General features: G+C 42.4%; 1 protein-coding gene across 1 annotated transcript in view; it reads left to right on the forward strand.

The window, feature by feature from the left end:
• The window catches only part of LOC135175482 (pinopsin-like), a 96,965-nt gene that overhangs the window by 9,402 nt on the left and 60,032 nt on the right, over positions 1 to 27,531 (forward strand). Inside the window, exon 2 of the mRNA XM_064143647.1 lies at positions 18,405 to 18,730. Within this exon, the coding sequence (XP_063999717.1) occupies positions 18,405 to 18,730 (326 nt within the window). The remainder of the gene's footprint in view (positions 1 to 18,404; positions 18,731 to 27,531) is intronic.

Genomic DNA, 27,531 nt, shown 5'->3' on the forward strand with positions numbered 1-27,531 from the left:
TTCAGTTTGCTTGTGTTTTTAAGTCACTGCAGATTATGGGTGTTGGTGCTAACAGTGTTAGGTCAGATCCAGTCATGTGCCGCCAATGTCTGTATTACCAGGCACCATTGCTTCTCTCTCTTCTGGTCTGGGTAGCCTGAGCTCATCCCCATCTCCACACTGTATTGCAGTTGGACTGTGGCATTGTTGTGGAGGCAGGGAATTAATGCGGCCGAGTCAGGAATTGTATAGAAAAATAATTATTTTATTTTCCCAAAAACCCACCCCCAAAACTGTATACAGAAATTAATTTAGTTTTAATTTGCAGATTCAGTTAGGTTGAGAAGATCTACAAGGATACCATAGGTAATTTGACTATTTTGGAAGTCAGAAGTTGGAAAAGGACGAGCTATTAAATGATAGCGTTCCCCATTAATAATAAAGCTGAGCCAAAGTTACTCACAGGTGAGCCAGGCTGGCTGAAAAGAAGGGTGGTCCAGATGCTTGTGCCCTCGCTCTCTTTCAGAGGCTGTTTGAGAGTCGTTCAGGCCTATTGAGCCTGCATAAAGGGTGCTAAAGGTGGGAAGCATCCTTTGGAGCAGAGTGCCAGGGCACCAGAGGCTCCTTCTGCAGAGTCTATCCAGGCAGGGGAGAACTCTAAGAGGCACCATCTCTAAGCCAGGCATGAACTCCAAGGCGGGCACCCCAAGGTGGGAAGTCCCCCAATATTTATACCCTTCCTAGACAAAGAGCAGAGTTACCACTTCCTAGGTGCGAAGACCACAGCCAATCCTAGCCCGATTCCAGCACATGCACTGCACAGGCACCCCTCGTGCCGGAAGGGCCCTTTGCTCCCCCCCTTCGTGCCTGCAGGGCAAGGGGGGAGAAACAGGTCTTTTCGAGCCTTTTCCTCTCCCATTCAAACCACTGAGGGAGAGGAATTTTGGGGTATACAGGACTCCAGGACAGGCATGCACCAGAATCCTCCACTACCCTCCTCTCAGCTTCCAGCAAAACAGAAATTCAAGCACGTGGCCCAAAGAGGAGCTGGAGTGTGTTTTGCACAGGTCCCTGAGCCCCGGGTGCCCTCGGCTTGCACCAGCACCTGTGAGTAGGTTGTATTTTCCCAACAGTGAAGGGTATACAGCAGCTTGTGTACATGTGTCTGAAAAGAGGAACAGAGGAGTTCTGTAAGGAAATTGCTAACTTTTTGGCATATTTTGTGCCCATGTATCTATCCATGTGTTGTAAACTTATGTGCTGTAAAAAATGTTCTGCCCATGCCCAAAGTCTCTTCCTGTGCATTTGCAAGTGGCAACTGATTTGTGTCAATGTGTGATGCTTCCTTATTGGGCAGCCATGCTTGCTGTTCAGCTGCATATTTTTGGTTCTGGGACATCATTCTACATTATGGCCACATGTTGCAGAAAGAGACTTGAAGCTGGAGATTAAAGGCAAAGACCACATGAGAGTTCTGGCAAAATTGTCCTGGTGGTGAATTGAGTCTAAAAGGTCATGGCTGTAGGCTTCATGGGAGATGAAGGAACAGTGTTTATGTCAGAGTCATCAGAGGGTCTGCATGCAGGTGTGTGGGAGGACCAGGTGCACAGGGGGCTGCACGTGCAGACTGTGTGGTTAGGTGTGCACAGGGGTGGGGGATGTTCTGTCACAGCAAGAGTGGTTGGCGTTGAAATGGGCTGCCTGGGGAGGTGGCGGAGTCCCCATCCCTGCATGTGTTTAAAGGGAGGCTGGATGAGGCACTTAGTGCCATGGTTTATCTAATTAGAAGGGTTAGGTGATAGGTTGGACTCGATGATCTCAGAGATCTTTTCCAGCCCGGGTAATTCTGTGATTCTGCGAGTTAAGTTTAACCATTCGCATTTGCAGGCCCTTTCCCCTAATCCTGGGTCACAGCATTAACCCAGGCAACACTATGCTTGGTGGTGTTTTTTTTCTGTTACTTTAAGAAAAATCAGAAACCAGCAGTACTGGTAGTGAGACCACAGGATCACAGAATCACAGGATGTTAGGGGCTGGATGAGACCCAAGGAGATCATCAAGTCCAATCCTATTGCCAGAGCGAGACAATACTATCTAACACAGACCACAGAGGAACACATCCAGAAATGAAGAAATATATTATTAAACACATCCAGAAATGAAGAAACATATTATTAAAATGTAGCTGGCTTTCTGATCATAGAATCAACCGACCAGGTTGGAAGAGACCTCCAAGATCATCCAGGCCAACCTAGCACCCAGCCCTATCCAGTCAACTAGACCATGGCACTAAGTGCCTCATCCAGTCTCTTCTTGAAGACCTCCAAGGACAGTGCCTCCACCACTTCCCTGGGCAGCCCATTCCAATGGGAAATCACTCTCTCTGTGAAGAACTTCCTCCTAACATCCAGCATATGACTTTAAAGCTAATTACAATACTTTATGCCAACTTTTCATTCTTATTTTGCAGTAACATTCATGACTGGGCAGACTCCTAACATCCAGCCTATACCTACCCCGGCACAACTTGAGACTGTGTCCCCTTGTTCTATTGCTGGTTGCCTGGGAGAAGAGGCCACCCCCTACCTGGCTACAATGTCCCTTCAGGTAGTTGTAGGCAGCAGTGAGGTCACCCCTGAGCCTCTTCTTCTCCAGGCTAAACAGGCCCAGCTCCCTCAGCCTCTCCTCATAGGGTTCGTGTTCCAGGCCCCTCACCAGCTTTGTTGCCCTTCTCTGGACACAATCCATCACCTCAACATCTCTCTTGAATTGAGGAGCCCAGAACTGGACACAGTACTCAAGGTGTGGCCTGACCAGTGTTGAGTACAGGGGAAGAATAACCTCCCTTGTCCTACTGGCCACTTCTGATCCCTCAGTGAATAAAATGCAGTAAACAAAACCTGGTAAATAAGCAATATTCAGTTAAAAAAATAAAGGTATATTACAGAGCAGTTGGGCTTTGCTTGTAGAAAGCCATTAAATCATATTCTATTTAACTGTGTGTTTGATAATCTCTAATCACTCTTAAGAGCATGCTAATTCACCTGAACAGAATTTGATATTTGTTTTAAGAAAACTTTTGAACTTTCCTTGTAGTCCCTGAAGTCTCCCAAAGACAGACTATTATATCTGGCTATTTAGATTAAAGTTAAATAGTTGCTGGCTTTTTCTTAAGTGATGACATTCATTCTCTATGCCTTTTTTTTTTTAAGGAAGTATTTAAATAGAAAGCTACATTTTCCAGTCTATTAAGCAAATGAATACTTGCAGGCTTTTCAGTGATAGAAGAGATACAGGACCATTGATATAGTTCCAAGTAGTGACACAATAATAGGTAATAATTATCAAATTCCCTTTTTTTTTTTCCCCTCCTTTTCCTCAGCTGTGACCAATACTTCACACTTTAAATACTTACTAGAGTTTTGTTTTGTTTCTTTCTTTGTTTTGTTTGCTTCTTTGTTTTCTGTGTGCCTGACACTTTTCTGATTAGAAAAGTCTTATTAAGATGAGGAAATAATTTGCAGTAGTGTGTTAAAAGAGTGTGCTGATGTGGAAAAATAAGCTTCATTGAGAACTGGTGCTATCCTGTTTACATTTGTATTTTTCTAGGTATCAGCACTAGCTGAGAAACTTTGTAGAACTGGAGATTAGGTAAATACCTATTAAGTTAATAAACTTCAGCTTTTATTGATTTGCAGAGCATTTTCCTGTTGAGTTCACAGCTAATGTGAATCACCACTCAATCCAAATGCCTCCTAGTACTGAAAAGTTTGTGGCTTTGGTTCTGTTGTGAGTTGTTTGGTTGTTGTTTTAATACTAAGTCAAAATGACTTCTGGTTGCTGTAAATTTTTCCATAATTGATACAAGCAGAAGGAACATTTGATAGCTACAGACAGCAGACACAAGGGAACACCACTCTGGGTAGTTGCTTCCTCCCCTTGACAACTCCACAATAATTTTTCTATGAAGTGTCTCTGTGCTTTGACTCCTGAGTGGTTTGGGACCTGGTTGCCCCCACCTCTCCCCATGTCATCCCAGCCTAGCAGGGGTCAGAAGAAAAAGATCAGCCAATGTTCACCCCATACAGGGGTGATGCCTCAGGTTACCCCAGGCTGTCCTTCTCCTCTCTCATCTCTGAGTGGTCCAGATAGTAAGTTCTCTAATCAAGGTGATGCCTCAGGTTACCCCAGGCTGTCCTTCTCCTCTCTCATCTCTGAGTGGTCCAGATAGTAAGTTCTCTAGTCAAGGTGATGCCTCAGGTTACCCCAGGCTGTCCTTCTCCTCTCTCATCTCTGAGTGGTCCAGATAGTAAGTTCTCTAATCAAGGTCAGCTGGGCACCATCTTCAAAACTACATTCCTTCACTATGTGCTAATTTTCTACTATTATTTTTCAGTTGTATTTTAAATTCATTTTTGTTTTGGTCTGTTTTTTTCTTCTTTTCCTTCCCTATTATTCTATTGTTTCCTGTGTCTGCACTCCTGTAATCCAGGGCAGAAATAGTACAGAACTCAGGATCAAAATAAACAGGCTTAGGATGAGTTAGATGAGTTAGATGAGTTAGATGAGTTAGATGGAAACGCTTTAATGCTGAATTGTTTTCGTAGACATTTATAATAACAGTAATTTGTTTAGGCCAAGTAACTATTAGGGAAAAAAGGGTAGAAAAACCAGACTTGATTGTGAAATATTTTCATAAATAATAGTTGATCGTTGTTAAGAAGCCAGGTGGGGATTGGTCTCTTCTCCCAGGCAACCACCAATAGAACAAGGGGACACAGTCTCAAGTTGTGCCAGTGGAAGTACAGGCTGGATGTTAGAAGTTTTTCCCAGAGAGAGAGATTTGCCATTGGAATGGGCTGCCCAGGGAGGTGATGGAGGCACTGTCCCTGGAGGTGTTCAAGAAAAGACTGGATCAGGCACTTGGTGCCATGGTCTAGTTGACTGGCTAGGGCTGGGTGCTAGGTTGGCCTGGATGATCTTGGAGGTCTCTTCCAACCTGGTTGATTCTATGATTCTATGCTGCTAAGAATCAATAGCATCATAAAACTTGTCTTAGATCAGGACTCTAACAATTGTTGAGATTCCAACCTATTAGATAACTCTCATGTGTGGTGTCCTGTTGTTTGATAGCTAAGTAGTATCCAAGCCTAGCACAGACCTTTGAGATAGTACAGAAATGGCTCACTAACATCTGGCAACATATGCTTTGAGATGATAACTAGTACAACTTTGACAAGAACATAGATAATCCCTTTAGACTTGCCCTTATGGAAATTTTAGAATACACACATTTGGGACTACTTGGATCTTTGGGAAACAAATTTTAATAGATAAAATTACTTTTTTACTCTTCTGTAATTGTTTCTTCTTATACCTTCAGTAATAGCAGCTGTGCCTTGCAAAAGGTTGTGTATATACACAAGTATTTTCTATTCAAAAATACATTGTCCAGGTATGCTTCTGGAATACTAAACTTAAAGCTGATAGCTTTCAGCATCCAATGGCAATTGTCCAATACATAGCCAGAACAGCCTGTAATTTGTAGTGTGGTGACTTCATGCTTGAAGTAGTGCTTTTGAGTCTAATAGGTCTTCTGGGTTTATCTCTGAGTCTGCTTGTTCTTGTGTTATAGTCAGTGAAGTCATCTTGGATACAAATAGGAGTAGCCTTCTTCTGTTTTTACTGAGTTGTAAAACTACACGAAAATCTTGGCCAAAGGTTGGCATAAAGACTGGTCTACATATTTTGACACTACATTAATACTATCAGACATGACTACTTAGTGACCAGTTAATAGCTAGCTATTATAAAAACCCAGTCTGACCACTGGACCTTGTGACAGAATCTTGACTCAGAAGATACTCATAGTGTGCTCCATATCTAAGAATGGTAATTGATGAAAAAAACCCCACAGATTGTAGAAAAAAAAACCTCTAGAAGCATACCTTTCTTACTAAAAAGGAGCAAAATAGGTATCCTAGTGATGTTCCCCCAGTTTGGAAAGCAAAGGAGCAGTCCTAGCAGAAGATGAGGTTCCTGTAGGACAGCATGGCTGTGGGCATGGGGATGCTGTGGTAAACATGAACACCCTGAAAGCATCCTCCTGCTATTACATTCATCCGTTTTCCACATTGCCACAAGACTCAAATATTTCTCCTGAGATGTTGCTGTGCAGGAGCTCCATCTAGTGCTGACATTTCTTATTCTGATTCCTTAAGGCAGATGGATAAATGCACCGATACGGAGGCAGACAATTTAGGAGGGTGAAATTGCAAGTGTTAGCTTGTTTTCCAGAATTTGCATTCTGGGGATCCTGTATAACATATGGAATGTGAGACAAAAATGAATACTCAGAGTGGGTTTGTACTATGTCAGTTTCATTGAGATGCAAAAGGGATTTTGCTGTGTTTATGCTACTGGGAATAGATGGTTTGTTGATGAATGTGCATATTAACAATGTAACAGAAAAGCATAGTGCTACCTCAGTGATGCACAACAAGCCACAAGATACAGCTCAGAATCAAGATCACTCTTACAGCACAACTTAGCAACATTTTAAAATTCAGAAGAGGGAAAGGAAAGAAAAAAATCCTGATAACTCTTTAACAGTAAAAATAGTTCATACTGCCTGTATATATATCACCAAGCACAAAAGAAAGGGTATGTCATACAACAAAGGAAGCAATGAAATAATTGTTGAGAAAAGAGCACAGGTTTATTGAGCAGGACTAGTAATTGCTGTCAGATTTGTGCCAGCAGTCTTGGACACAACGGTGATTTGGCAGTGATTTCTTTTAAGTGCAGAGTTAAACTGAGAGTCCGGTTAGAGTTAAGCAGGAAGAGAATTCTTTAGGGAAGGGAATGATTGCCCGCTCTAATCGATTCACAACTACAAATCATCTAAGCAAAAGTCAACCAATTATTCTGGGCATTAGATAAATAGCAATTGGTGTATTTATTTCTGCTCAAAGTGAATTGTTGGTGTATCAATTAGCCTGTATTTTGAAAGCCTTGACTGGCATCACTTGAAAACTGGATGTAACAGATGACTGTGGGAAAGACTCATTCAGTTTCAAATTAATAGAAGTGGTTTTAAGGCCTTAAAAGTAAAAAGGAAATGGTGATCTGATCACTGACACATGGCAGCATTCAGCTATAATAAGAGAGCCCAAATGCAAGAATATTTGATTGCCATGACTGTTTATTATGTAAATATTTAATAGGCATATTCAGGCAAGAGCGTTTTGGAAACACATTCCATTCTCATCTACTTCTGCCAATTACTGTCATTTACAGTAGCATCAAATTTATCAGGAGTGGATATAGTCATGTTGTGATTTTGCTATATCATACAGTGATTTATTGTCATTTTCTTATTCACTGAATGTAGATACAGATCTGTAAAGTTAAAATAAGTCAGGTTAATACTGATTGGTTGTCCACCAAGTCCAATGCTCACTTTTAGTCTGTCTTAACTCTGCAAAGTCTATTAAGTGCAGTAGACTTTCTTTTTAACTCTAGAAATGTTTGGGATCTTCTGCCAAAATCTGTTGGCAGCTGAATTTGGGACCACAAAATAGGTGTTTTTGTTTGTTTTGTTTTGTTTTTGTTTTTTTTTTTTCATTTATTTTTGGGTGGTTTTTTTTTCTTGTTTGTTTGTTTTGATGAAAAAGGAAAATGGATAATGTTCTGGAGTCTAGCAAAGAAGGAACATCAGGCACATAGTTCTGCTACTCTCCAGAACTGTTTGCACCTCTTCTGAGCATTCATTTGTGCTTCTCATCTCAAAATATGTTAAAAAAAAAAACACCTCACTACAAACCTTTGATAAAAGTTATCTTAAGAAATTCTGTATTCATATTATCTGTTTTTTTTTGTCTCTCATCGTTAATTATTTGATGCTACTTATGCACCAGCTTTGAGAGCCATTGATTTTACTAGCTTAACATTGTTCCATAAGCTTGCTTCTTTCTGGGCTGCTTATCCCAGATTTTGAAGGCTAATCAACATTCTCATTGACACTTGTAGCAATTTTGGTATCAGATGAAAAAATGCAACTTACAGAACTTCTCTGAAGACTCTGTGTGAGATAATTTTTTCCATGTTTTGACTGTAGGATTGAATTGTGTATGATAAGACTCTGAGGTAGAAAGGAAAATGAAAGACTTAAAAAAACAAGTTTTAAAATAAGAGAGTAAAAAGTTTCCTTCTTTCTCCTCCCATGATGCTGTGCCTCAGTAGCTTCTAATATTTTTTTTTGTAGGTGCATGTGGTGTGAGGAGGTCAGTGATCAGCTCAACAACTCATAGAGTTGTGATCAGGTCAAAAAATCATAGAGCTACTCTGCCTTTCTATCCAGTGAGCCACCTTTGGAAAATTTTTGCTTCTGTTTTATAATACTCTTACCTCCACCTGCAAGGAAGGCTGACAGTAGCAACTGCTGTAGTGGAAATTACTGTATTTTTGTCCAGGAAATGTTTTGACTTCATGGTAAGCAGAGCCTTGTAGTTTTGCTTATTAGCATTAACTAGTATACCAAAGATGGAAACGAAGCTGATGCTGCGAGAGTTTACTCCATGTACACTCTCATAAAGTCTCTGATGCTGGGCCAGGTGCTAGGTAAGGTACTTTGGTCCAGAAATGACGAAATTCCTCTTGAAGATTAAGCTACTGTTAGGACAGCTCATTGCATCTTTAGTTCTTGCTGCTACCAAGTTTGTCTTGTGAGTACTAGACTTACACGTGGGATGATCCTAGGGTATGTTTTCAGAAAGGCTTCTAAAAAGATATGGAAATACAAATATGTTGGAAAGGTCATGTCTTTTAAATTGCTTAAATTGTTTATGTTTCATTTCCATGTCTTCTAGAGAACTAATAAAAGTGCTGTCATTAAAATTCAGGACATTCATTTCCCTTGAAAACAGCACAGAGACACTGATCAAACTAGTTTTGTGTAACTCAATATCATTTTATGTAATACTGTTCAGTAGCACAACTTGGCATTAAACTTGAAAACTTCAAGTTGAGGTTAGTAGCAGCCTTCAGTTGATGAGAGCTGTTTCTTACTGCTGTTCTGTTTAAGTCCTTGGGCAAGCATGATGAAACATGGCATCCATGAGACACAGCAGAAGAATACCTCAGCAGCTGGATTCACCAATATTCCCAGTCTGAGGTGTATTTAGTCATAAAATCTCTTTCTTCCTTTTATATCTTATCTCTGTCTCATTGTGTCACCCAACATTTTATCATATTCTTCAGCTAATGAAGCAGCAATTTGAGCAGCTGACACCTGAAGGACTAAAGGGAAGGCAATGCTTCTCCATTAGGACATGAAAGATTTCTGAGAAACCTACTTGCTGCTCGTGCTAGGCATTTCTATGTGGAGATCAGAGCGTGCTTCTTCTGCCTCTGCAAATGTCCTTACTGCACTGTGCTGTTTCTTGCTTGCTGTCTCTCTGAGCTCACTGTTCAGCACTGCACAGTGGTCTGGCCTCAAAAGGAGAGATGCAAGGGTTAACTTTTGGTGAATCCCAGTCTTGTAAACTTATGTGAAACATCACCATTTTGTCTTTCTATAGCAACACATTTAAGCAGAGTTGTTGTTGGTTAACCTCTGCTGCTGTCAGGTTCCTCTGGGATTAGCACAGTGTCTGTAGATAGCACTTACTAACCCCTTGGTTTTTCCCTCTGCATTTCATATGTGGCTAGCAGATAGTTCGGTGCACACCCAGGGATTCTCAGCTGCCTCCATCATGCCTTTGGTCTCAGCAGCAGCAGAGCCAGATAGACTCTTGTTCCTTGCCTTGCATCAGCTTTGCAACTGGGTCTTACCCTTGCTTGGCCTGGGCAGCTGGATTTGGGCTGGCTGCAGATTGCAGTGTATCAGAAACTGTATGAAGCTGCTGTGGAGTTACTGAGGTTGGTGCTGCCAGTGTGTGAAGGAAAAGGGGAGTAAAAGCTTGAAGAAACCAAAGAAGAAGAATGAGAACAGTCTGTGCAGTTAATGAAGAGCTCTGTTCTCAGCAGTAAAACCAATGTGTCGACTTGGGCAAGCCTGGAGGACTATGTGCTGATAACAGCACAGCATGACAACTTGTTGGCAGAGGAGCCTGCACCTCACTGTGAGGAACATGGTATCAAGGATACAGGATATTTCACCTGCCATTTCTTTCCCTGGTAGCTCCCTGTGAAAGAGCCAATGCACATGCTGGTAAGTGTGTTCCAGGCAAAGACACTTTCTAAATGAGGAAATACAAACAGGGAATAGTAGCCTCACCTGAGATATACCAAGGTTCATATGGATGGGACTGGTAAGCAGTGGACCACTTCGTAACAGTGGGTTCTGAAGTGTATGGAAGTTATATCCAAAACTCAATTTGTTGTCAGGGGGATACTCATAAGCAATAGATTTGTCAAACTGACAGCCAGATTAACTTGTTCTCGCTGTTGAACAAAAGACATCCTGGATAGAGTGTTTGAGCTGGTGGATTTGTGGGTATGTGTGATGGTTTGGGTGTTCCCTGCCCCCCCACGCTTTAGAAATCACCCAGACTAAACTCATCCGGCTCTGGAAATGTGAATGAAGCTTATATTTACAGCTTAGCACAATATACAAGCAGATATTTACAGTATATACAGTTATTGACAGAAATATCAAAGATAAAAAGGTAATACAGAAACACAACTCCTCTCCCAGAAACCTGAGTCCCCAGGAGGGGCTCTCAACTGCCCCTTCACCTTCCCCCCTACCCCTCTCAACCTTACCCTAGTCTGAAGGAAGAATGGAGGTTTGGCCAGGGGTGTTAGGAAGCAAAGTAGGTTAGCCCAAAATGGAGGGTGAGGTTAGAGAGGAAGATGCAGCTCAGCCAGTTCCCCAGCCACAGCCCAAGCGAGAGTGATTATCTAATGTTCTTATTTCTTGTTCCTATACATCTCAGTAAGCCTATGAGGAAAGTTGACATCACCATTGTTTTCTTTCCACAGCCTGTAATCTAGTTCTTCTCACCAAAACATTCTAGCCTGCTTCAAACTAGAACAGTATGAGAGTGTGAATAAATGAAGGCTACAAAAGAATGACTATGACTGGGCAAAATCATGAAGGTTAGGTGCAATAAAATCCTCTTGGCCCTATATGATAGCTTGCGTTCACTTTTGATCCATTTGTTGATGTCTTATTGAAGAAAAGCTATCACATTCCTCCAAATTCAGTCTGCCTAAGTTTACCTGTGACTCCTTTCTGTTGGCTATTTATTTGATGACCTGAATACAGTGCAGAATATATGTTGCCATGCAACCATGATGCTCTACAGCTCTAATCAAGATGGAGGATAATGACCTTCAGAAGCTCTAAGAGGGCAAATATTAGTAGTCAAAACATTTACCCACTGTAGACTGAATCTCTGGTATTCTCAGTTTTCCATAACCTACAGACCATCAGCAAGCTGTGTAAAGCAGCAGAAACTGAAACAAAAATTGAACACATGTAGCTGAGACTCACAGCAGCACAACAGAGATTTGTTGTGTTCTTCACCTAGAGCCATATTCTGTACTGTGCTGCCAGGAGGAAATGTATAGATGTTTGGATAGAAGTAAATAACAGATAATGCCTCAGACAGCAGTCCTATAAATGGATGCCTGTCCTGGTTTATGACTTGAAATTTGATTTCTTGCACTCTATTCATGGCAACTAATTGCTGTGTATAAAAGACTCAGGCCTCAGGTTCAGCTTGTCTCAATTTCACTTATATTCATGGCTAAGTTTTGAAAAAATTATTTGTTCCTGTAATGCAATCTGCAGTGGATTTTAATGTCATCCTTCAGTACTGTTCCATGAGAACCTCATCTTTAGTGCATGAAATGTTGGGGGAACAAACTACATTCCTTACTGTGATTAACTCCTCTGGAGTCATGTGGCTAGATACCAGCCTGAGGCCCTAAATACTCACTGGAGGCAAATTCTATTTTAGATGTATAATATCTGAGCTTAATTTTGTTGCAATTTTAGAAAACATTACTCATTTGAATTTAATATTTGCAGTCTGCCCAGTCATGAATGTTACTGCAAAATAAGAATGAAAAGTTGTGAGCTCAGTCGGTAGAGCATGAGACTCTTAATCCCAGGGTCGTGGGTTTGAGCCCCACGTTGGGCGCTAAATAAATTTGTCTTGGGTTCTAATTGCAAGTTCCCAGAGACTCTAATAAATTTAATAGACCCAATAACAATTTATAGAGTGCCCTCCCCTCTTCCCCCTCCTTTCCCAAAGATAGGGATTAGATACAGGGAGAGAGAGAGGTAAGCACACCCAAATAAATCAATCTCACTTGATTTGGAAGTTAAAAAGAAAAGTTTAACAATAACTTATAAAAAGGTATTTGAGGTAGGGAAGTTTACAAAGGATAGGGAAGGGAAAACAGCAAAATACAAAAAAGGGATAAATACAACCCTAGTAATGCATTGGAATGGATCTGCCTCATGGCTGCCACGTGGTGTGCTGGTATGCAGTGTGTGTGTGTGTGTGTGTGTCGAGAGGGAGCGAAGCAAGAGAGAGAGAGAGGAGCAGGAAAACCCCTCTCTTTTATACCACAGGAAGTGGGGGAAGTGGGCTAGCCATCACCTGGAGTGTGGCCCACCCCTGGGGAGGGGCCAAGACCCCTAGGGTCAGGTTCAGGGTTACTGCATCCTGGAGTGTTAACCCTATACAAGTTGGCATAAAGCGTTGTGATTAGCTTTAAAATCATAGGCTGGATGTTAGGAGGAAGTTCTTCACAAGGAGAGTTATTTGGCGTTGGAATGGGCTGCCTGGGGGGGTGGTGGAGTCACCGTCCCTGGAGGTGCTCAAGAAAAGCCTGGCTGAGGCACTTAGTGCCATGGTCTAGTTGACTGGCTAGGGCTGGGTGCTAGGTTGGACTGGATGATCTTGGAGGTCTCTTCCAACCTGGTTGATTCTATGATTCTGTGAAAATTGTAAGGATTTTATTTTTAATAACAAATATTAATTTAAAAAAATGCTTTCTTTTTATTAAGCCTATGGAGGTTACATTCAGATCACTTCCTCAACCATAATTATGAAGTTTTTCTTTTTCCTAAAGATGAGGTTCTCACTAATTTCTATGACTGCAATAGCTACAGAATGAAATGGAATACCAGATAACATCAGGGGTTTTGAAAAAGGCCTCAACAGTTAAGTGCATAAGACATTAAGAAAACTCTGAAATACAAACCCAGGAAGCACAATGAAAAATGAGAAACTCTATTATACTTTATCCAAATGGGATTGCAAAGAAGAACATGAGACAAAGGAGACTACAGACCTGTTAGCCTAACATCAGTGCATGGAAATATGACAGAGGAGGTCATACTGGATGTTCTTGAAAGGCATGTAAAAAGGACAAGGCAATCATCAGTTTTTGATGGAAGTTCATTCGGTGGCTATTCCATACCTGGTCTCTGCTTTTTAATTCCACTCAGTGTCAAATTAAATACTGACACAAAACCTGGTTTTGCCTTTGATGTGAAATATTTCAGTCAAACAAATGTGGCCTGTGTATCTGGTATAATTCATAATAATATAGTGGTATATTCCCCAAATCACAGAATCATAGAATGGATTAGGTTGGAAGGGACCTCAAAGAGCATATAGTTCCAACCCCCTGCCACAGGCAGAAACACCTCCCACTAGAACAGGTTGCTCAAGGTCTCATCCAAGCAGGCCTTGTACACCTCCAGGGAGGGAGCATCAACAGCCTCCCTGGGCAACTTGTTGCAGTATTTCACCACCCTCACTGGAAAAAGCTTCTTCCTAATATCTAGTTTGAATCTCCCCTCTTCCAGTTTAAACCCATTACCCCTTGTCCTGTCATTACAACACCTTGTATATAGTCTCTCCCCAGCCTTCCTGTAGTCTCCCTTCAGATGCTGGGAGGCTACTACAAGGTCTCCTTGAAGCCTTTATTGAACTGATAAAGAAGTTAAATTAAAACATTACTTTTTTTAAACTAAAGAACTGAACAGAGTCATTTGAACTGATAGTTTACTATAATATTAGAATAGGGTTATTTGTTGAAGTGTGTTCTATATTCATAGAATCATAGAATGACAGAGATTGAAAGGGACCTCCAGAGATAGAGTCCAACCACCCTGCAGAGCAGACTGGGGCAGGTTACACACAAGTGTGTCCAGGCAAGTTTTGAAGATCTCTAGAGAAGAAGGCTCTACAAGCTCTTTGGGCAGCCAGATCCAGTGCTCCATTACTCTCACAGTAAAGAAGGTTTTTCTCATGTTAAAATGGAATTTCCTGTGACTGAGTTTATGTCTATTGTCCCTCATCCTATCAGTGGTTATTGCTGAAAGGAGACTGGCTTCGTCCTCCTGACAGACACCCTTCAGATATTTGTAAACATTGATAAGGTCCCCTCTCAGCCTTCTCTTCTCCAATAAATCTCTCAGTCTTCCCTTGTAAGAGAGATGCTCCAGTCCCTTAACCATGCTTGTAGCTCTCTGTGGAACTCCTTCAAGTAGTTCCCTGTCCCTCTTGAACTGGGGAGCCCCAAAGAGGACACAATATTCTGGATATGGTCTAACTAGGGCTGAGTAGATAGGGAGGAAGATCTCCCTTGACATGCTGGACACAATGCATCTGAGGCCACCAGGGTACACTGCTGTCCTGTGGATAATTTACAATGAAGCAGGACTCTGAGGTCCTTCTCTGCAGAGCTAGTCTCTGGCAGGTCAACCGCTAACCTCTACTGGTGCTTGGTGTTATTCCTTCCCAGGTGCAGGACTCTACAGTTATGCTTGTTGAACTTCATTAGCTTCATCTTTGCCCAGCTGTCCAGTCTGTCCAATTCTCATTGAAAGGCAGAACAGCCTTCTGGTGTGTGATCTGCTCTTCCCAGCTTGGTATCATCAGTGGATTTGCTGAGGGTGCACTCTGTCTCTTCATCTAGGTTGCTGGAGAATATGTTGAACAAGACTGGCCTCAGCACTGACCACTGGTTCTGCCTAGTCTTTGCTTCCTTTGTAAGGTTAAGGTTCTTCATCAGCAGCAGGGCAGGACAGAGGTGCAGTGTTGGGCATAGAGAGTCCAGATGCATCTTGCGACTTTGTGTATGGTGCAGGAGGTTGCACTTAGACTGAGAGAGGGTTGTCATGGTCTCTGTTGGTTTTGCTTCTTCCTCACCTGGGTAATAGGTGTTTTCATTACTTGTAGATAATTCAATTGACTGTATTTCACTGTTGGAAAAAGAAAAAAAAAGTTTGTTTTTTTTTATGGGGTTTGTCTGTTTTAAATGGCTTTTAATTTAATCATTTTCTGCCTCTCACAGCACCAGCTTCATTCTTTCAAAACATTTGTAATTTGTCTAAATAGCTAGCCTGTTTTACTGTAATATATGAGCCACAATTCATTCTTTGAACTTTTAGTGTCTCTTATGAACTACACCTTCAATGATTTTCTCTTCATCCTTTGTTGTTTTGACAGCATTAGAAGCCGTGTTAATTTCAGTGATACTAAATAATTCAGCTGTAGGGCAGACCTTAAAGTCTTACTGTGACCAAACAGAAAAAGAAAAAAGATAAATACTGATTTTTTTTTTTCCCCCTGAACTTTTGTTCATTTTTCATATATCACAGTTCCTCTCCTCTAGAGAAAAATGTGTTATGTCAGTGGAAGTCAATAATAAAAGGTGAGTAAAGATGAAATGGTGCCTGCCAAGGTGTGTAATTAAGAGATTCCCATCTTCTGTGCAGAGAAGAAAAATAATTTGCTATAATTTAAGGAAACTTTTGTGGTTTTGTCTGCTTGTTCATATTTGATTTATTTTTTACTAACATTGCCATGTCCCTAATTTAATAATTGAGCATTAATTCTTTGCCACTTAAAGACAGGGCACTTCTTTGGCTCAAAGCAAGCAATAATGCATTCATGGCCAGGGATCTTCAGTTCCACTAAATGAAGCTGTCCATCCTAAATAGCAGCATGAGAAAAGCTGAGCTTGTCATATTAGGCAATAGGCAAAAATATGAAGAAGTGTGCATAGATGGTGCAAATTCTGATGATATAAACCATGAGAAGCTGCTCTGCAGCGGCACAGCCACAGGGAAGAGCAGGTAGAGCTGGCAGCCAGACTTGACCTGAGAGCCTGATGGCTAAAGCAGGCACACAAAAAACAGGACCTTAGCTAAGGGTCTTTGAATACCCCATTAGGGTTTTCTAAGCAACACCACACCCTTAGGACTGTTGAGTATTCTCAACAGAAGTGCAGCTGCCATATCGACAAAATAGAGGGACATTGTTCCCCCCAGTTGCCATCAGAGGTAAAGGAGGAATTATATAACCTTGCTGTGGAGCAGCCAGCTGGGAGGGAAGAAATTTCTTGTTCATGAGACTATTTGCTCGTAGTCCACAATGGTCTAGTCAGAAATGCATGACTAGGCCTAAGTTTCATATATAAAATCTGGATTTTTTTTCCATAAGTACCTAAGTAAACTAAATTATTCTGATAGCAAAAATCTCTTTAGTCAAGCAGAAAAAAGCATGGAAAGAGGGAATGCTAATTAAGTGAAGATAAATATATATGGACTGGAAGTGAGAAGAGCATGGTAGATTCTTCCTTCCTGAATCAGTAGTTCAGAAACCACTGTGTTTTGGTTTTTTTTTCTGTATTGAGTCATGTATAATGCAGATGTTATGACCAAGGGCTTTCAAGAGCTGTGTTATGTAGGAAATCAGATTAGATTAGGGATGATCAGAAAGTCTCCATTGCCTCTAAAATAGCCTCGCCTTAGAATACAATTCAGCTGAATTAGTGAAGCTGTGTAAGTTTGCAGCTCTAAGTGTATCTGCTTTAGGTCTGACTTCCCAGTAATATAGAGAAAATAATCTAGTAGCTCTTGTAGCGAGAAAGATGTTTTCTTCATCAAATGTTGCCACCTTCTCACACTCTTTTGCCTTCCCTTCCCCTGAGAAATAATGCATCCTATTACAGCAAGCAGTGCTGGCATTACCCCTGGGTCCTTTGCTGTACCCGGCTCTGCACAAAGTAACTACAAATTGTTGACAGGATGGCAGGAATAGCTGCATCTAGCTAGTGAGGAAATGAGTGACTGAGCCGTGGGGGAAAGAGGAGGAAAATGCTGCACCTGGGGAGAATATCCTGCTGTGTCCTGTCCTGTGTGGGTATGTATGTAAGATATTTTGCCTAGGCATGGGATAGACTAGGTCTATCCCCAGAGGAGTCTCTAGCTCACCTCTGTCCTGCACTTGTGAAGGTGTATAGGAGAAACTGACAGTTAAATGGGAGCAAAAAAAGAGATAACATCTATAAGTTCCCTGAGGATCATCTTTTCTTTTAATAGGTTTGCTGAAAATAGGTACAAAATCACATAGATTCAAACACATAGACTTTTACCAGGCTGGATTTCAGTGCTGCTGCAGAATTTACTAATGGCAAGTATCAAGAATAAGAATTCCTGGGAAGAGACATACATACACATAGGTATATTCAGGTTTTTCATCCTATAGGACCAAAAAGAGAGAAGTGTAACCAATGGGAAAAGATGCTGTTAAATTTGTTCCAACAAGTTCTTTCTGTCATAAAACCTGGCAAGTGCTACCCAGTGTAGTATCAGCAAGAACTGTAAGGAAGCTACAAGGAGATAAAACCCAGGAAATGGCAAAAATTCCCCAGTGGGTCATGACTGAGAACATACCATGCAAATCAACACAAGTTTTGCAGAGGGAGTCAAGACCCCAAACCCTGACAGGGAGAGTAGAAATCTCCTACAACCCATTTCAATCAACCCATTTTCAATCTTCCACTGGAGGATATAATTCATCTCCAACACCTAGAGCTCAATAATAGCCTAAATCACTTTTTCACTGATTATGTGATTTATATGTGCATAAAACACAACCTGCCACAAGGATTGTCAGTGGTTTCCATGTACAAGTGGGTTGAACTGAAGCTATATCTAGCTGTTCAGACAGAAATGCTTTCTTCTGGGGGCACCAAATCTTGAATATGAAGCTTTCTATATGTATATATTCAATATTTGAAAATGCTCATGGATGTTAAAAACTGACTATTTCTTAGCAAGGGAATCTTTCAACATTTTAACATTTCATGTAGAAAATTACTTTCCCCTGAGTAATACTACATCAGCTATTTCTGAAAACCTGCCTAGAACAGAATAGGTCTAAAGTGTGAAAATCTTCCAACATAAGATAAATATGAGTGAAATAAAATTTGACATGATGGACACAGCCAGGCCCAGTAGAGATTTAAGCATAGAGTATAACAGAAATAGTTTTCACTGTTGCTTCAAATATGTAATAATGAGAAAAGCATCTGATTTTATGGGATTTAGAATGGATACTGCACAAAGTCATGAAAGTAAGCATTTAAATTCTGTTTCATTGCAGGCATTGTATCCCTGATCTCCCTGGCTGTCCTGTCCTATGAACGCTACAGCACTCTCACTCTGTGCAATAAGCGCAGTGATGACTACCGAAAGGCGCTGCTGGCAGTTGGTGGTTCATGGATTTATTCTCTGATCTGGACTGTGCCACCTCTCATTGGCTGGAGCAGCTACGGGGTAGAAGGTGTGGGTACAAGCTGCTCGGTACGCTGGTCTTCAGAGTCAGCCGAGTCCACATCCTACATCATCTGTCTTTTCATATTCTGCTTGGCCATCCCTGTGATGGTCATGATGTACTGCTACGGCCGCCTCCTGTATGCTGTTAAACAGGTAAGCAACTCTATGCTATTGGTAGTGCAAACTGTTCTAAGGCTTGTGGTGGATTCCTCTTCTATCAAGCTTGAAAGCACTGATGATGAGAGAGCAAAACAACAAAGGGAAAACAGATGGGGGAGAAACTCTATACAACTATAGAAAGCCTGAAGGAAGCAGGAGGAGATCTTTACCATCTTTATTCTCTCCCCCAAGAAGGGAAGCCTCAGGGGAGACCTTATTGCTCTCTGCAACTACCTGAAAGGAGGTTGTAGCCAGGTGGGGGTCAGTCTCTTCTCCCAGGCAACCAGTGACAGAACAAGAGGACACAGCCTCAAACTGCTCCAGGTCAACTTTAGGCTGGACATTAGGAAGAAGCTCTTCACAGAAAGAGTATTTTGCATTGCAATGGGCTGCCCATGGAGGTGGTGGAGTCACCATCCCTGGAGGTGTTTAAAAAGGAGACTGGGTGAGGCATTTAGTGCCATGGTTTAGTTAATTAGAAGGTGTTAGGTGATAGGTTTGACTCAATGATCTCGAAGATCTTTTCCTCCCTGGTTGATTCTGTGATTCTTCATACTTAAGCCCTAAACAGTTAGAACAAACAGCATATCTGTATAGGCACTCACTTTATGGTTTGAAAATGTTATGTTCTAGGAAAACCAACAAATGTGGCTGAAGGTTATGTTTGTAATGAAGCCAACACACATCTACCTGTCTAAATAAGGCATCCGTGCAAACATTTCTTCCTCATTTTCAATCCTGGTGTTTTAATACTTTTTGCTTCTTCATCTGTGGACACCTAAGTCCACAGTAATACATTTCTGTTGCAGTTTGCAGAGTTATCTCAGGAATCAACTTCTGCTTGTAATTCTACACCACATTTTAAAGTTTCCTTGAATACTACCACCACGATCACTACTACTGCTACTGCAGTGATGTTCATCCTGACTGGTTTAAGGTGTAGTGCAGTTATTCCAAAATGAATGTTCTGAAAGACTCTGTGAGAAGTTTGGCATTGTGAAGTTTGAATACTCTTAGGACACTAATTGAAATGATTTAATGATGATTGATGAGAAAAGAGTGAGTGCATTGGTGTCCTCCACAAAGCAATTCTCTAAAATGTTCAGATGAATTAACTAAAGGTGTGAAACAGGAAAACAAAACCAAAACTAAAGCAGTAAATGTCTGAATAAAGGCTCTCATACAGAGTTAAAGTGGATGTGGTTTGCATTTGATTAGTTGTAAGGAATTTAGGTTGTGTGCCTTACATGATTTGTCAAAACTTTCAGAACACTTGAAGCCCAAATGGGAAATCTTCTGGTTGAGTGCTGAGTGGGCCAGTAAAAACCCTTTGATGAATCACACTTTAGTACTCTGCTTAGTGCTGCGCAAGTGCAATACAGAAAAAACTTTCCTTTGATTATAAGCCATTAAAGTGAAGTAACAGAGCATATCTGGTCCCTGAGCAGCACTATCCATTGCCATCACTTTAAGCAAAAGAGCAGGATCTTGAAATAAGTGCTACTCATAATACACAGGAGATACAATTTTCTTAGACTTTTTTTGCCTGAAAGCAGCCATTGCCTACAACATACAGATAGCTGCATGGGTGAAGTCTGCACCATGTGGCTTCAGCTTCTGCTTACTTGTGTTGTTTTACTCAACTTTTATAAAAAACTAGTTGCAATTTCACCAACCTGCCTGATGGGTTTGAAGACATCTTGAAGACAAGAGAGCCAGTGGCATCCTGGCCTGCATCAGGAATGGTGTGGTCAGCAGGAGCAGGGAGGTCATTCTGCCCCTGTACTCTGCACTGGTTAGACCACACCTGGAGTCCTGTGTTCAGTTCTGGGCCCCCCAGTTTAGGAGGGATATTGAGATCCTTGAGCATGTCCAGAGAAGGGCGACGAGGCTGGTGAGAGGCCTTGAGCACAGCCCTACGAGGAGAGGCTGAGGGAGCTGGGGTTGTTTAGCCTGGAGAAGAGGAGACTCAGAGGTGACCTTATTGCTGTCTACAACTACCTGAGGGGTGGTTGTGGCCAGGAGGAGGTTGCTCTCTTCTCTCAGGTGGCCAGCACCAGAAGGAGAGGACACAGCCTCAGGATGCACCAGGGGAAATTTAGGCTGGAGATGAGGAGAAAGTTCTTCACTGAGAGAGTCATTGGACACTGGAATGGGCTGCCTGGGGAGGTGGTGGAGTCGCCGTCCCTGGAGCTGTTCAAGGCAGGATTGGACGTGGCACTTGGTGCCATGGTCTGGCCTTGAGCTCTGTGGTAAAGGGTTGGACTTGATGATCTGTGAGGTCTCTTCCAACCCTGATGATACTGTGATACTGTGATACATCGTGGCAAACAAAGTAGCATTGAGAAGATATGTGCTATCTACAGCCATTTTGTATTTAGACTGGAAGACTGCACAGAAGGCTAAGTTGATTATTTAATTGACTGTCCAGAGGGAAAAATAGAGGAAGGAATAGCATTTTCCACAATACTGTCTCCTCCATCCCCTCCGTGCTTTCTTGAGTGATCAGGAATCCTTTCAAGCACTGAGATTAGAGATTCCTAAATTTTGTAAATGGTGGAAGTGAGAAAGAAACAAAAACTGATCTTGTCTAACCTGTTGTGGTACCATAATGCTGAAATCTTGCATTTTATATATTTACTGTGATATATATCTGAAGGGGGCCTACAAAAAAGCTGGGGAAGGACTTTTCAGGACATCAGGTAGTGACAGGACTAGGGGGAATGGAGCAAAGCTGGAGGTGGGGAGGTTCAGACTGGACATGAGGAGGAAGTTGTTCAGCATGAGAGTGGTGAGAGCCTGGAATGGGTTGCCCAGAGAGGTGGTTGAGGCCCCATCCCTGGAGGTGTTTAAGGCCAGGCTGGATGAGTCTCTGTCCAGCCTGATCAAGGGTAGGGTGTCCCTGCCCATGGCAGGGGCATTGGAACTAGATGATCCTTGTGGTCCCTTCCAACCCTGAGTGATTCTATGATTCTACGATATACATTTCCAAAGAGCATGTCATGACATAGTCACTGAAATACAGACCTTTCCCCCCCCCCCCCCCTTTTTTTTTGGTCAGAGGACCATGCTATAATTAGTGGGATAGATTAAGAAATGCTAAAATACATCATGTTTCAAATGGGAGGAAGGGGTGACCAGTATGTAAATAAAAATGTAGCAGTTCTTCTATAAAAGTACGAAGAGTAGGTATGGTAATACAACTCTGAGAGAGGTTACTACATCCATTATAATGCTGTTACTTTCTGGCTTGGGGAAAAAAGAAACCAACATTATCTCACAATATTCTAGCCTCACAGATTGAGATCCCTTTGTAACCCTCTGTGTGATATATCAGAAGAAACGTGGGAGCACTGCAATCATAATAAGTGTATTATCCCAGCTTCAGCTGCTTGGTACATTTTACAGAAATATGCAGTTCATATTTTTGCAAGATATAAGGAAGTTTTTATGGTAGGGCATTGTAGCATTAATGATATTGCACCTCGAGATGAAGAGTGTGGCAATTACGCCATTATATTAACAGTACTATCTAAATTAATTGAAGTGGAAGAAATACCTTAATAGATTTGGGATAGTTAATGCAAGAATTGGCACACAGCCTGCATTTTCTTTTTGCAGGGATAATAATTATAGGTCTGCCTTTTCTCTTTTTCTTCTCTGAGTTTAGCCAGGTGCTGTAGCATTTTGTCACCAAAGGCGTTAATAGATCCTATAAAGTAATCTGCAGTCTGTGTAATGGTAAAAGGCACAAGGATTTCAATAATGCAGGTTTCATAAAAGATTGTCTTCTCAAGGAATTACAAGTTAATAGCATCCTTGTATGAAAAATGTTAGCAGCAAATGCCATTAAATAGTATTACAACAAGACTACGCTATTATCTCAGAGCTCTTGCCATTTATCAAGCTTGAAGAACCTTAGGAATTGCTCAGGTTATTTTCTTTAAAGGTATAGAAGGGTTTGGGATTTTTTTGCTTGTTTGGGGCTTTTTTTCTTTGTTTGTTTGGTTGGTTTTCTTTGGATTTTGCTGTTGTTGTTTGTTCTTTTCTCCAGAATGACTTTTTTTCTGGATGATTCAGTTTGGTTCTGTGCCGGTGGAGCACCTGGGTAAAACGACTCTGGGTTCACCAATACGGTTAGATGGTCATTTTCCACCTTAGTTCCGTGCTGCAGCGAGTTGTATGCTTTCTTGCAAGAGGTGTGCACAACTAACTTAGTTTAGGATTGGTACATGTAAATAGCTCTGGTCGGTCCAGGGTTACAAGCATGGCATGGATAGGGTGATATACAATAACATTCTGAGGGTCATCCCCTAGGCAGGCTAACCCAGCCCCCTTGGGCTGGTTAACTCTGCCCACATGCAGCTGGCACTCCACCCCCTGCAGCTGCATGTCGGGGGTGCTACCCAGCACCTGGTATCTTAACTCTCAAGATGGACTCAAGGACACTACCCAGCACGGGTTGCTCATGTTTATCATTTCATGTCCTGTTAGCAAAAATCTCTCCACAGTTCTGCAGAGGGCCATGGCTGCCATCCTTATGTGACTCACTCAGAGGAGGGAAACGCTGTCCTGAATAGTGAGATCATTTCAGAGATGATAAGCAAAATAATACTTAAAATGGAGAGCTGAATTAAAACCTGTGGTTTCAGAAGCTGTTAGACATCTTGGCAGTGCATCAGATTTTAAGATATGGAGAAACACAAATAAATCATTAGCCTCTTCTTCACTCTGTGTCCATATTTTCACTGATGCTGATCTTGTTTCTTATTTTCATGAAGCCAGGTACTCCATTCCTGGAGTTGCAAAAATTCTATTTTATCTTTTAAATTTTCCATTAGAGATGTGATGTCTGGCACTTGTAGGTAGAAAGGCATAAAGTTTTCTCCCTCACTGAGTATTAGTCACATGTATTTTTTTGTTGCATATTCTACAGCAAAAGGGAAGGAAATGGAGAATTTATTTGCTGTTTGTTTGGGTTTTTTCTCCAGTTTTTGACTTATGATGCATGTCTATGACTCTGCCATTGCATTCCCTCTAGGAAAATACTCTATTTTATAAAGTCAGTGTCAGTTGTTTACACTTTGAAAAGTGGAGTCCCAGATGTAAAATTACAGAGATTAGCATTGCAATCACTGTAGCACAGAAGGCACAAAATTATTAAAGTCTTCCACTTGAGGGGCCCAGAGTACTCATATGAACTGGTTTAATGAAAATCAGTAAAACTTTTTAAAGAGATCTCATCGTTCTGCATTATCTCCCACTTGCACACAGAAATCCTGCCCAAGGATAAGCAGAGTTCTGGAATATTATTTCAAGAACAGTTTGCAGATTGATTGTGTGAGAATCTCATTTTGGCTCATCTTGTTGAGAGTCTTCCTTCATTGAGAGATGTGCCTGAGCAAAGCTCAGCAGCTCTTTATGGAATTTAGGAAGGACATAGAAAACAATAAAAAGAACAGTAAGCAGAGCAGGATTACATAAGGGCACATAGTTGTCAAGGTCCAGAGAAGCAGAGATTAACAGTATCTCTATCCAGAGGAGCAAGACCAGTTCTTATGGATTCCGTGTTGTGAAATTAAGGTGCAAATGAGACCATATATCACCATGGAACTATTTATTAAAGGATAAGGTTGGGCAAAACAGAGGGAGAGAGGGGAGAAGGGGGAGAGAGAGAGATAAAGAGAACGATGGAGAAGAGAAGAGGGAGCAGGGAAGGAGAAGAGCTGTGATCATATTACCCTCAGTCGCAGATGGAGGGGAGAGAGAGAGAGCGACGGGTGCGTGGCCCAGGGATGATCTTCTATGACGGTCGTCAGAGATTCTTCGGGTGGTGTGCAGCTCTGGTGGTCTGGTGGTAGTCTGCCCTCAGTGGTCTGGTGGAGGTGCCACTGGCGGTCCGGTGGAGGTGCCACTGGTGGTCTGGTGGAGGTGCCACTGGTGGTCCGGTGGAGGTGCCACTGGTGGTCTGGTGGAGATGCCACTGGCGGTCCGGTGGAGGTGCCACTGGTGGTCTGGTGGAGATGCCACTGGCGGTCCGGTGGAGGTGCCACTGGTGGTCTGGTGGAGGTGCCACTGGTGGTCCGGTGGAGGTGCCACTGGTGGTCTGGTGGAGGTGCCACTGGTGGTCTGGTGGAGGTGCCACTGGCGGTCCGGTGGAGGTGCCACTGGTGGTCTGGTGGAGGTGCCACTGGTGGTCCGGTGGAGGTGCCACTGGTGGTCTGCTGGGAGTGCCACCCTTTGGCAGGCATTCCTCCTGCTTTTTATACAGCTTTCTGCTCAGTGTCCAGCTGCAGCTCCCCAGGAACTCTTCCTGTGTACTCTCATGCATTCGCAGGGGTCCGGCGCCACCGGGGTGAGGGCCTCTGCCCCCTCCCTGGCTGCACCTGTCCATGCCCTGAATGCACATAAACCTTTTCCCTTGGGGGTAGCTGAGATAAGATGTAGGCCTCCTGGGCATTCCAGCCAGGCTGAGGTCCAGGAGTTTCGAAGGGGTTGTTTGTTGATTTGCATCCCTGAGCTTTAGGCCAAGCCCCAAGTCTGAGTCCCAGAAGTTAACAAAGGCAATCTGTATCTCTGTTGATTATGGAGAGATGATGCAATCTTTATCTTTGTTGATGAACCAGAGAGAGGATTTAGACTCTCACAATAGTGTAATACACATCTAACCAGGCAGTTCTTGCTCAGTGCAACAGACTGTGTATTAAAGTGGGCAAAGAGCTCATGGTCTCACTGTATCATGGCATTCTGGAGCAGATGGACTTGAGACCTGACATGATAGTACTGCTGTTGCGGTTGGCTTTTTTCTTTCTGCTTGAGAACAGTGAGTAGGAAGTAGAGACAGAATTTATTTAGGGCAATAAATATATAAATAGATAAATGAATAATAAATAAATAAATTGAAAGTTTTAACACTAGCCTGTAAGAGATAGAAGTTGGCCTTACCAGTCTGCCTTGTCCTCAACCCTGTGGTACACCTACTGATGCTTAATTCCTCTTAAACTGCTCTTTTAACTAGTGACCAAAATATGTGCTCAGGCAGAAAAATCAGCTTGCTGCTTCCATTTACAGCATCTTCTGTTGTTTCTTTTTGAAAAGTTTCACATGGTTTCTGATTTCCATGTGTCATAGAAGAACCATTTATTTTATCCCGTCCCATAGCTTTTCTGAGTCTTGTCACTTTGTAGGTGAATGGAGATAGTCAGGGTTACGCTGCAGAGAGTTGCATTGGCCTTTCTTTTTTGCTACTCTTCCAGACTTTGAAGTACCAAATCTGATGGAGAAAAAGTGGTTCAATCTCTTATTTAAGAAATAATGGCCCTATGTAACATTGTAGCTCAATTATAAACCTGAAGAAACTAATTTTGAATTCTATGTGTTGAGATTTTAGCTGTAGCATATTTTTTGAAGCTCTGGATATGAACTATGGTGGTTTAGAAATCTCCTGCCTCCACAAACAATATATGAGAGAAAAAGTAAAGAAGAATTGTAGATTTTTATTACTTCTGATTCCTTAATCCTCGTTTATATCCTGGTTGTGCTGGATTAGGAACTGGCTGGAGGGCCGGACCCAGAGAGTGGTGGTGAATGGTGCCACATCCAGCTGGCGGCTGTCACTAGTGGTGTCCCTCAGGGATCTGAGCTGGGCCCCATCCTCTTTAACATCTTCATAGATGATCTGGATGAGGGCATCGAGTCAGTCATCAGCAAGTTTGCAGATGACACAAGCTGGGGGCAGATGTGACTGAGTTGGAAGGCAGAAGGGCTCTGCAGCGGGACCTTGACCGCCTGTACAGATGGGCAGAGTCCAATGGGATGGGGTTCAATAGCTCCAAGTGCAGGGTGCTGCACTTTGGCTACAACACCCCCATGGAGAGATACAGGCTAGGGTCAGAGTGGCTGGAGAGCAGCCAGACAGAGAAGGATCTGGGGGTACTGATTGATACCCACCTGAACATGAGCCAGCAGTGTGCCCAGGTGGCCAAGAGAGCCAGTGGCATCCTGGCCTGCATCAGGAATGGTGTGGTCAGCAGGAGCAGGGAGGTCATTCTGCCCCTGTACTCTGCACTGCTTAGGCCACACCTTGAGTCCTGTGTTCAGTTCTGGGCCCCCCAGTTTAGGAGGGACATTGAGATGCTTGAGCGTGTCCAGAGAAGGGCGACGAGGCTGGTGAGAGGCCTTGAGCACAGCCCTACGAGGAGAGGCTGAGGGAGCTGGGATTGGTTAGCCTGGAGAAGAGGAGGCTCAGGGGTGACCTTATTGCTGTCTACAACTACCTGAGGGGTGGTTGTGGCCAGGAGGAGGTTGCTGTCTTCTCTCAGGTGGCCAGCACCAGAACAAGAGGACACAGCCTCAAGCTACACCAGGGGAAATTTAGGCTGGAGGTGAGGAGAAAGTTCTTCACTGAGAGAGTCATTGGACACTGGAATGGGCTGCCCGGGGAGGTGGTGGAGTCACCATCCCTGGAGCTGTTCAAGGCAAGGTTGGACGTGGCACTTGGTGCCATGGTCTAGCCTTGAGCTCTGTGGTAAAGGGTTGGACTTGATGATCTGTGAGGTCTCTTCCAACCCTGATGATACTGTGATACTGTGATACATCTGGGAGTCGATTTAATTTCAAATGCGTTTGACTCTAACTTCATCTTTGCTCAGACAGTCATCTATACCCATTAGTCAACCATATCCTGTTATTTTCTCACTCTGTGTTGATAGATTTTATTTCTTCTCTTTGAGTCTTCATTTGTATGTTTAATTCCAGCTTCTGGTGGTATAAAGAAAGAGTGATAAAAAAATTAG

The sequence above is a fragment of the Pogoniulus pusillus genome, chromosome 5 (genome assembly GCF_015220805.1).
Source record: "Pogoniulus pusillus isolate bPogPus1 chromosome 5, bPogPus1.pri, whole genome shotgun sequence".
Lineage (NCBI taxonomy): Eukaryota > Metazoa > Chordata > Aves > Piciformes > Lybiidae > Pogoniulus > Pogoniulus pusillus.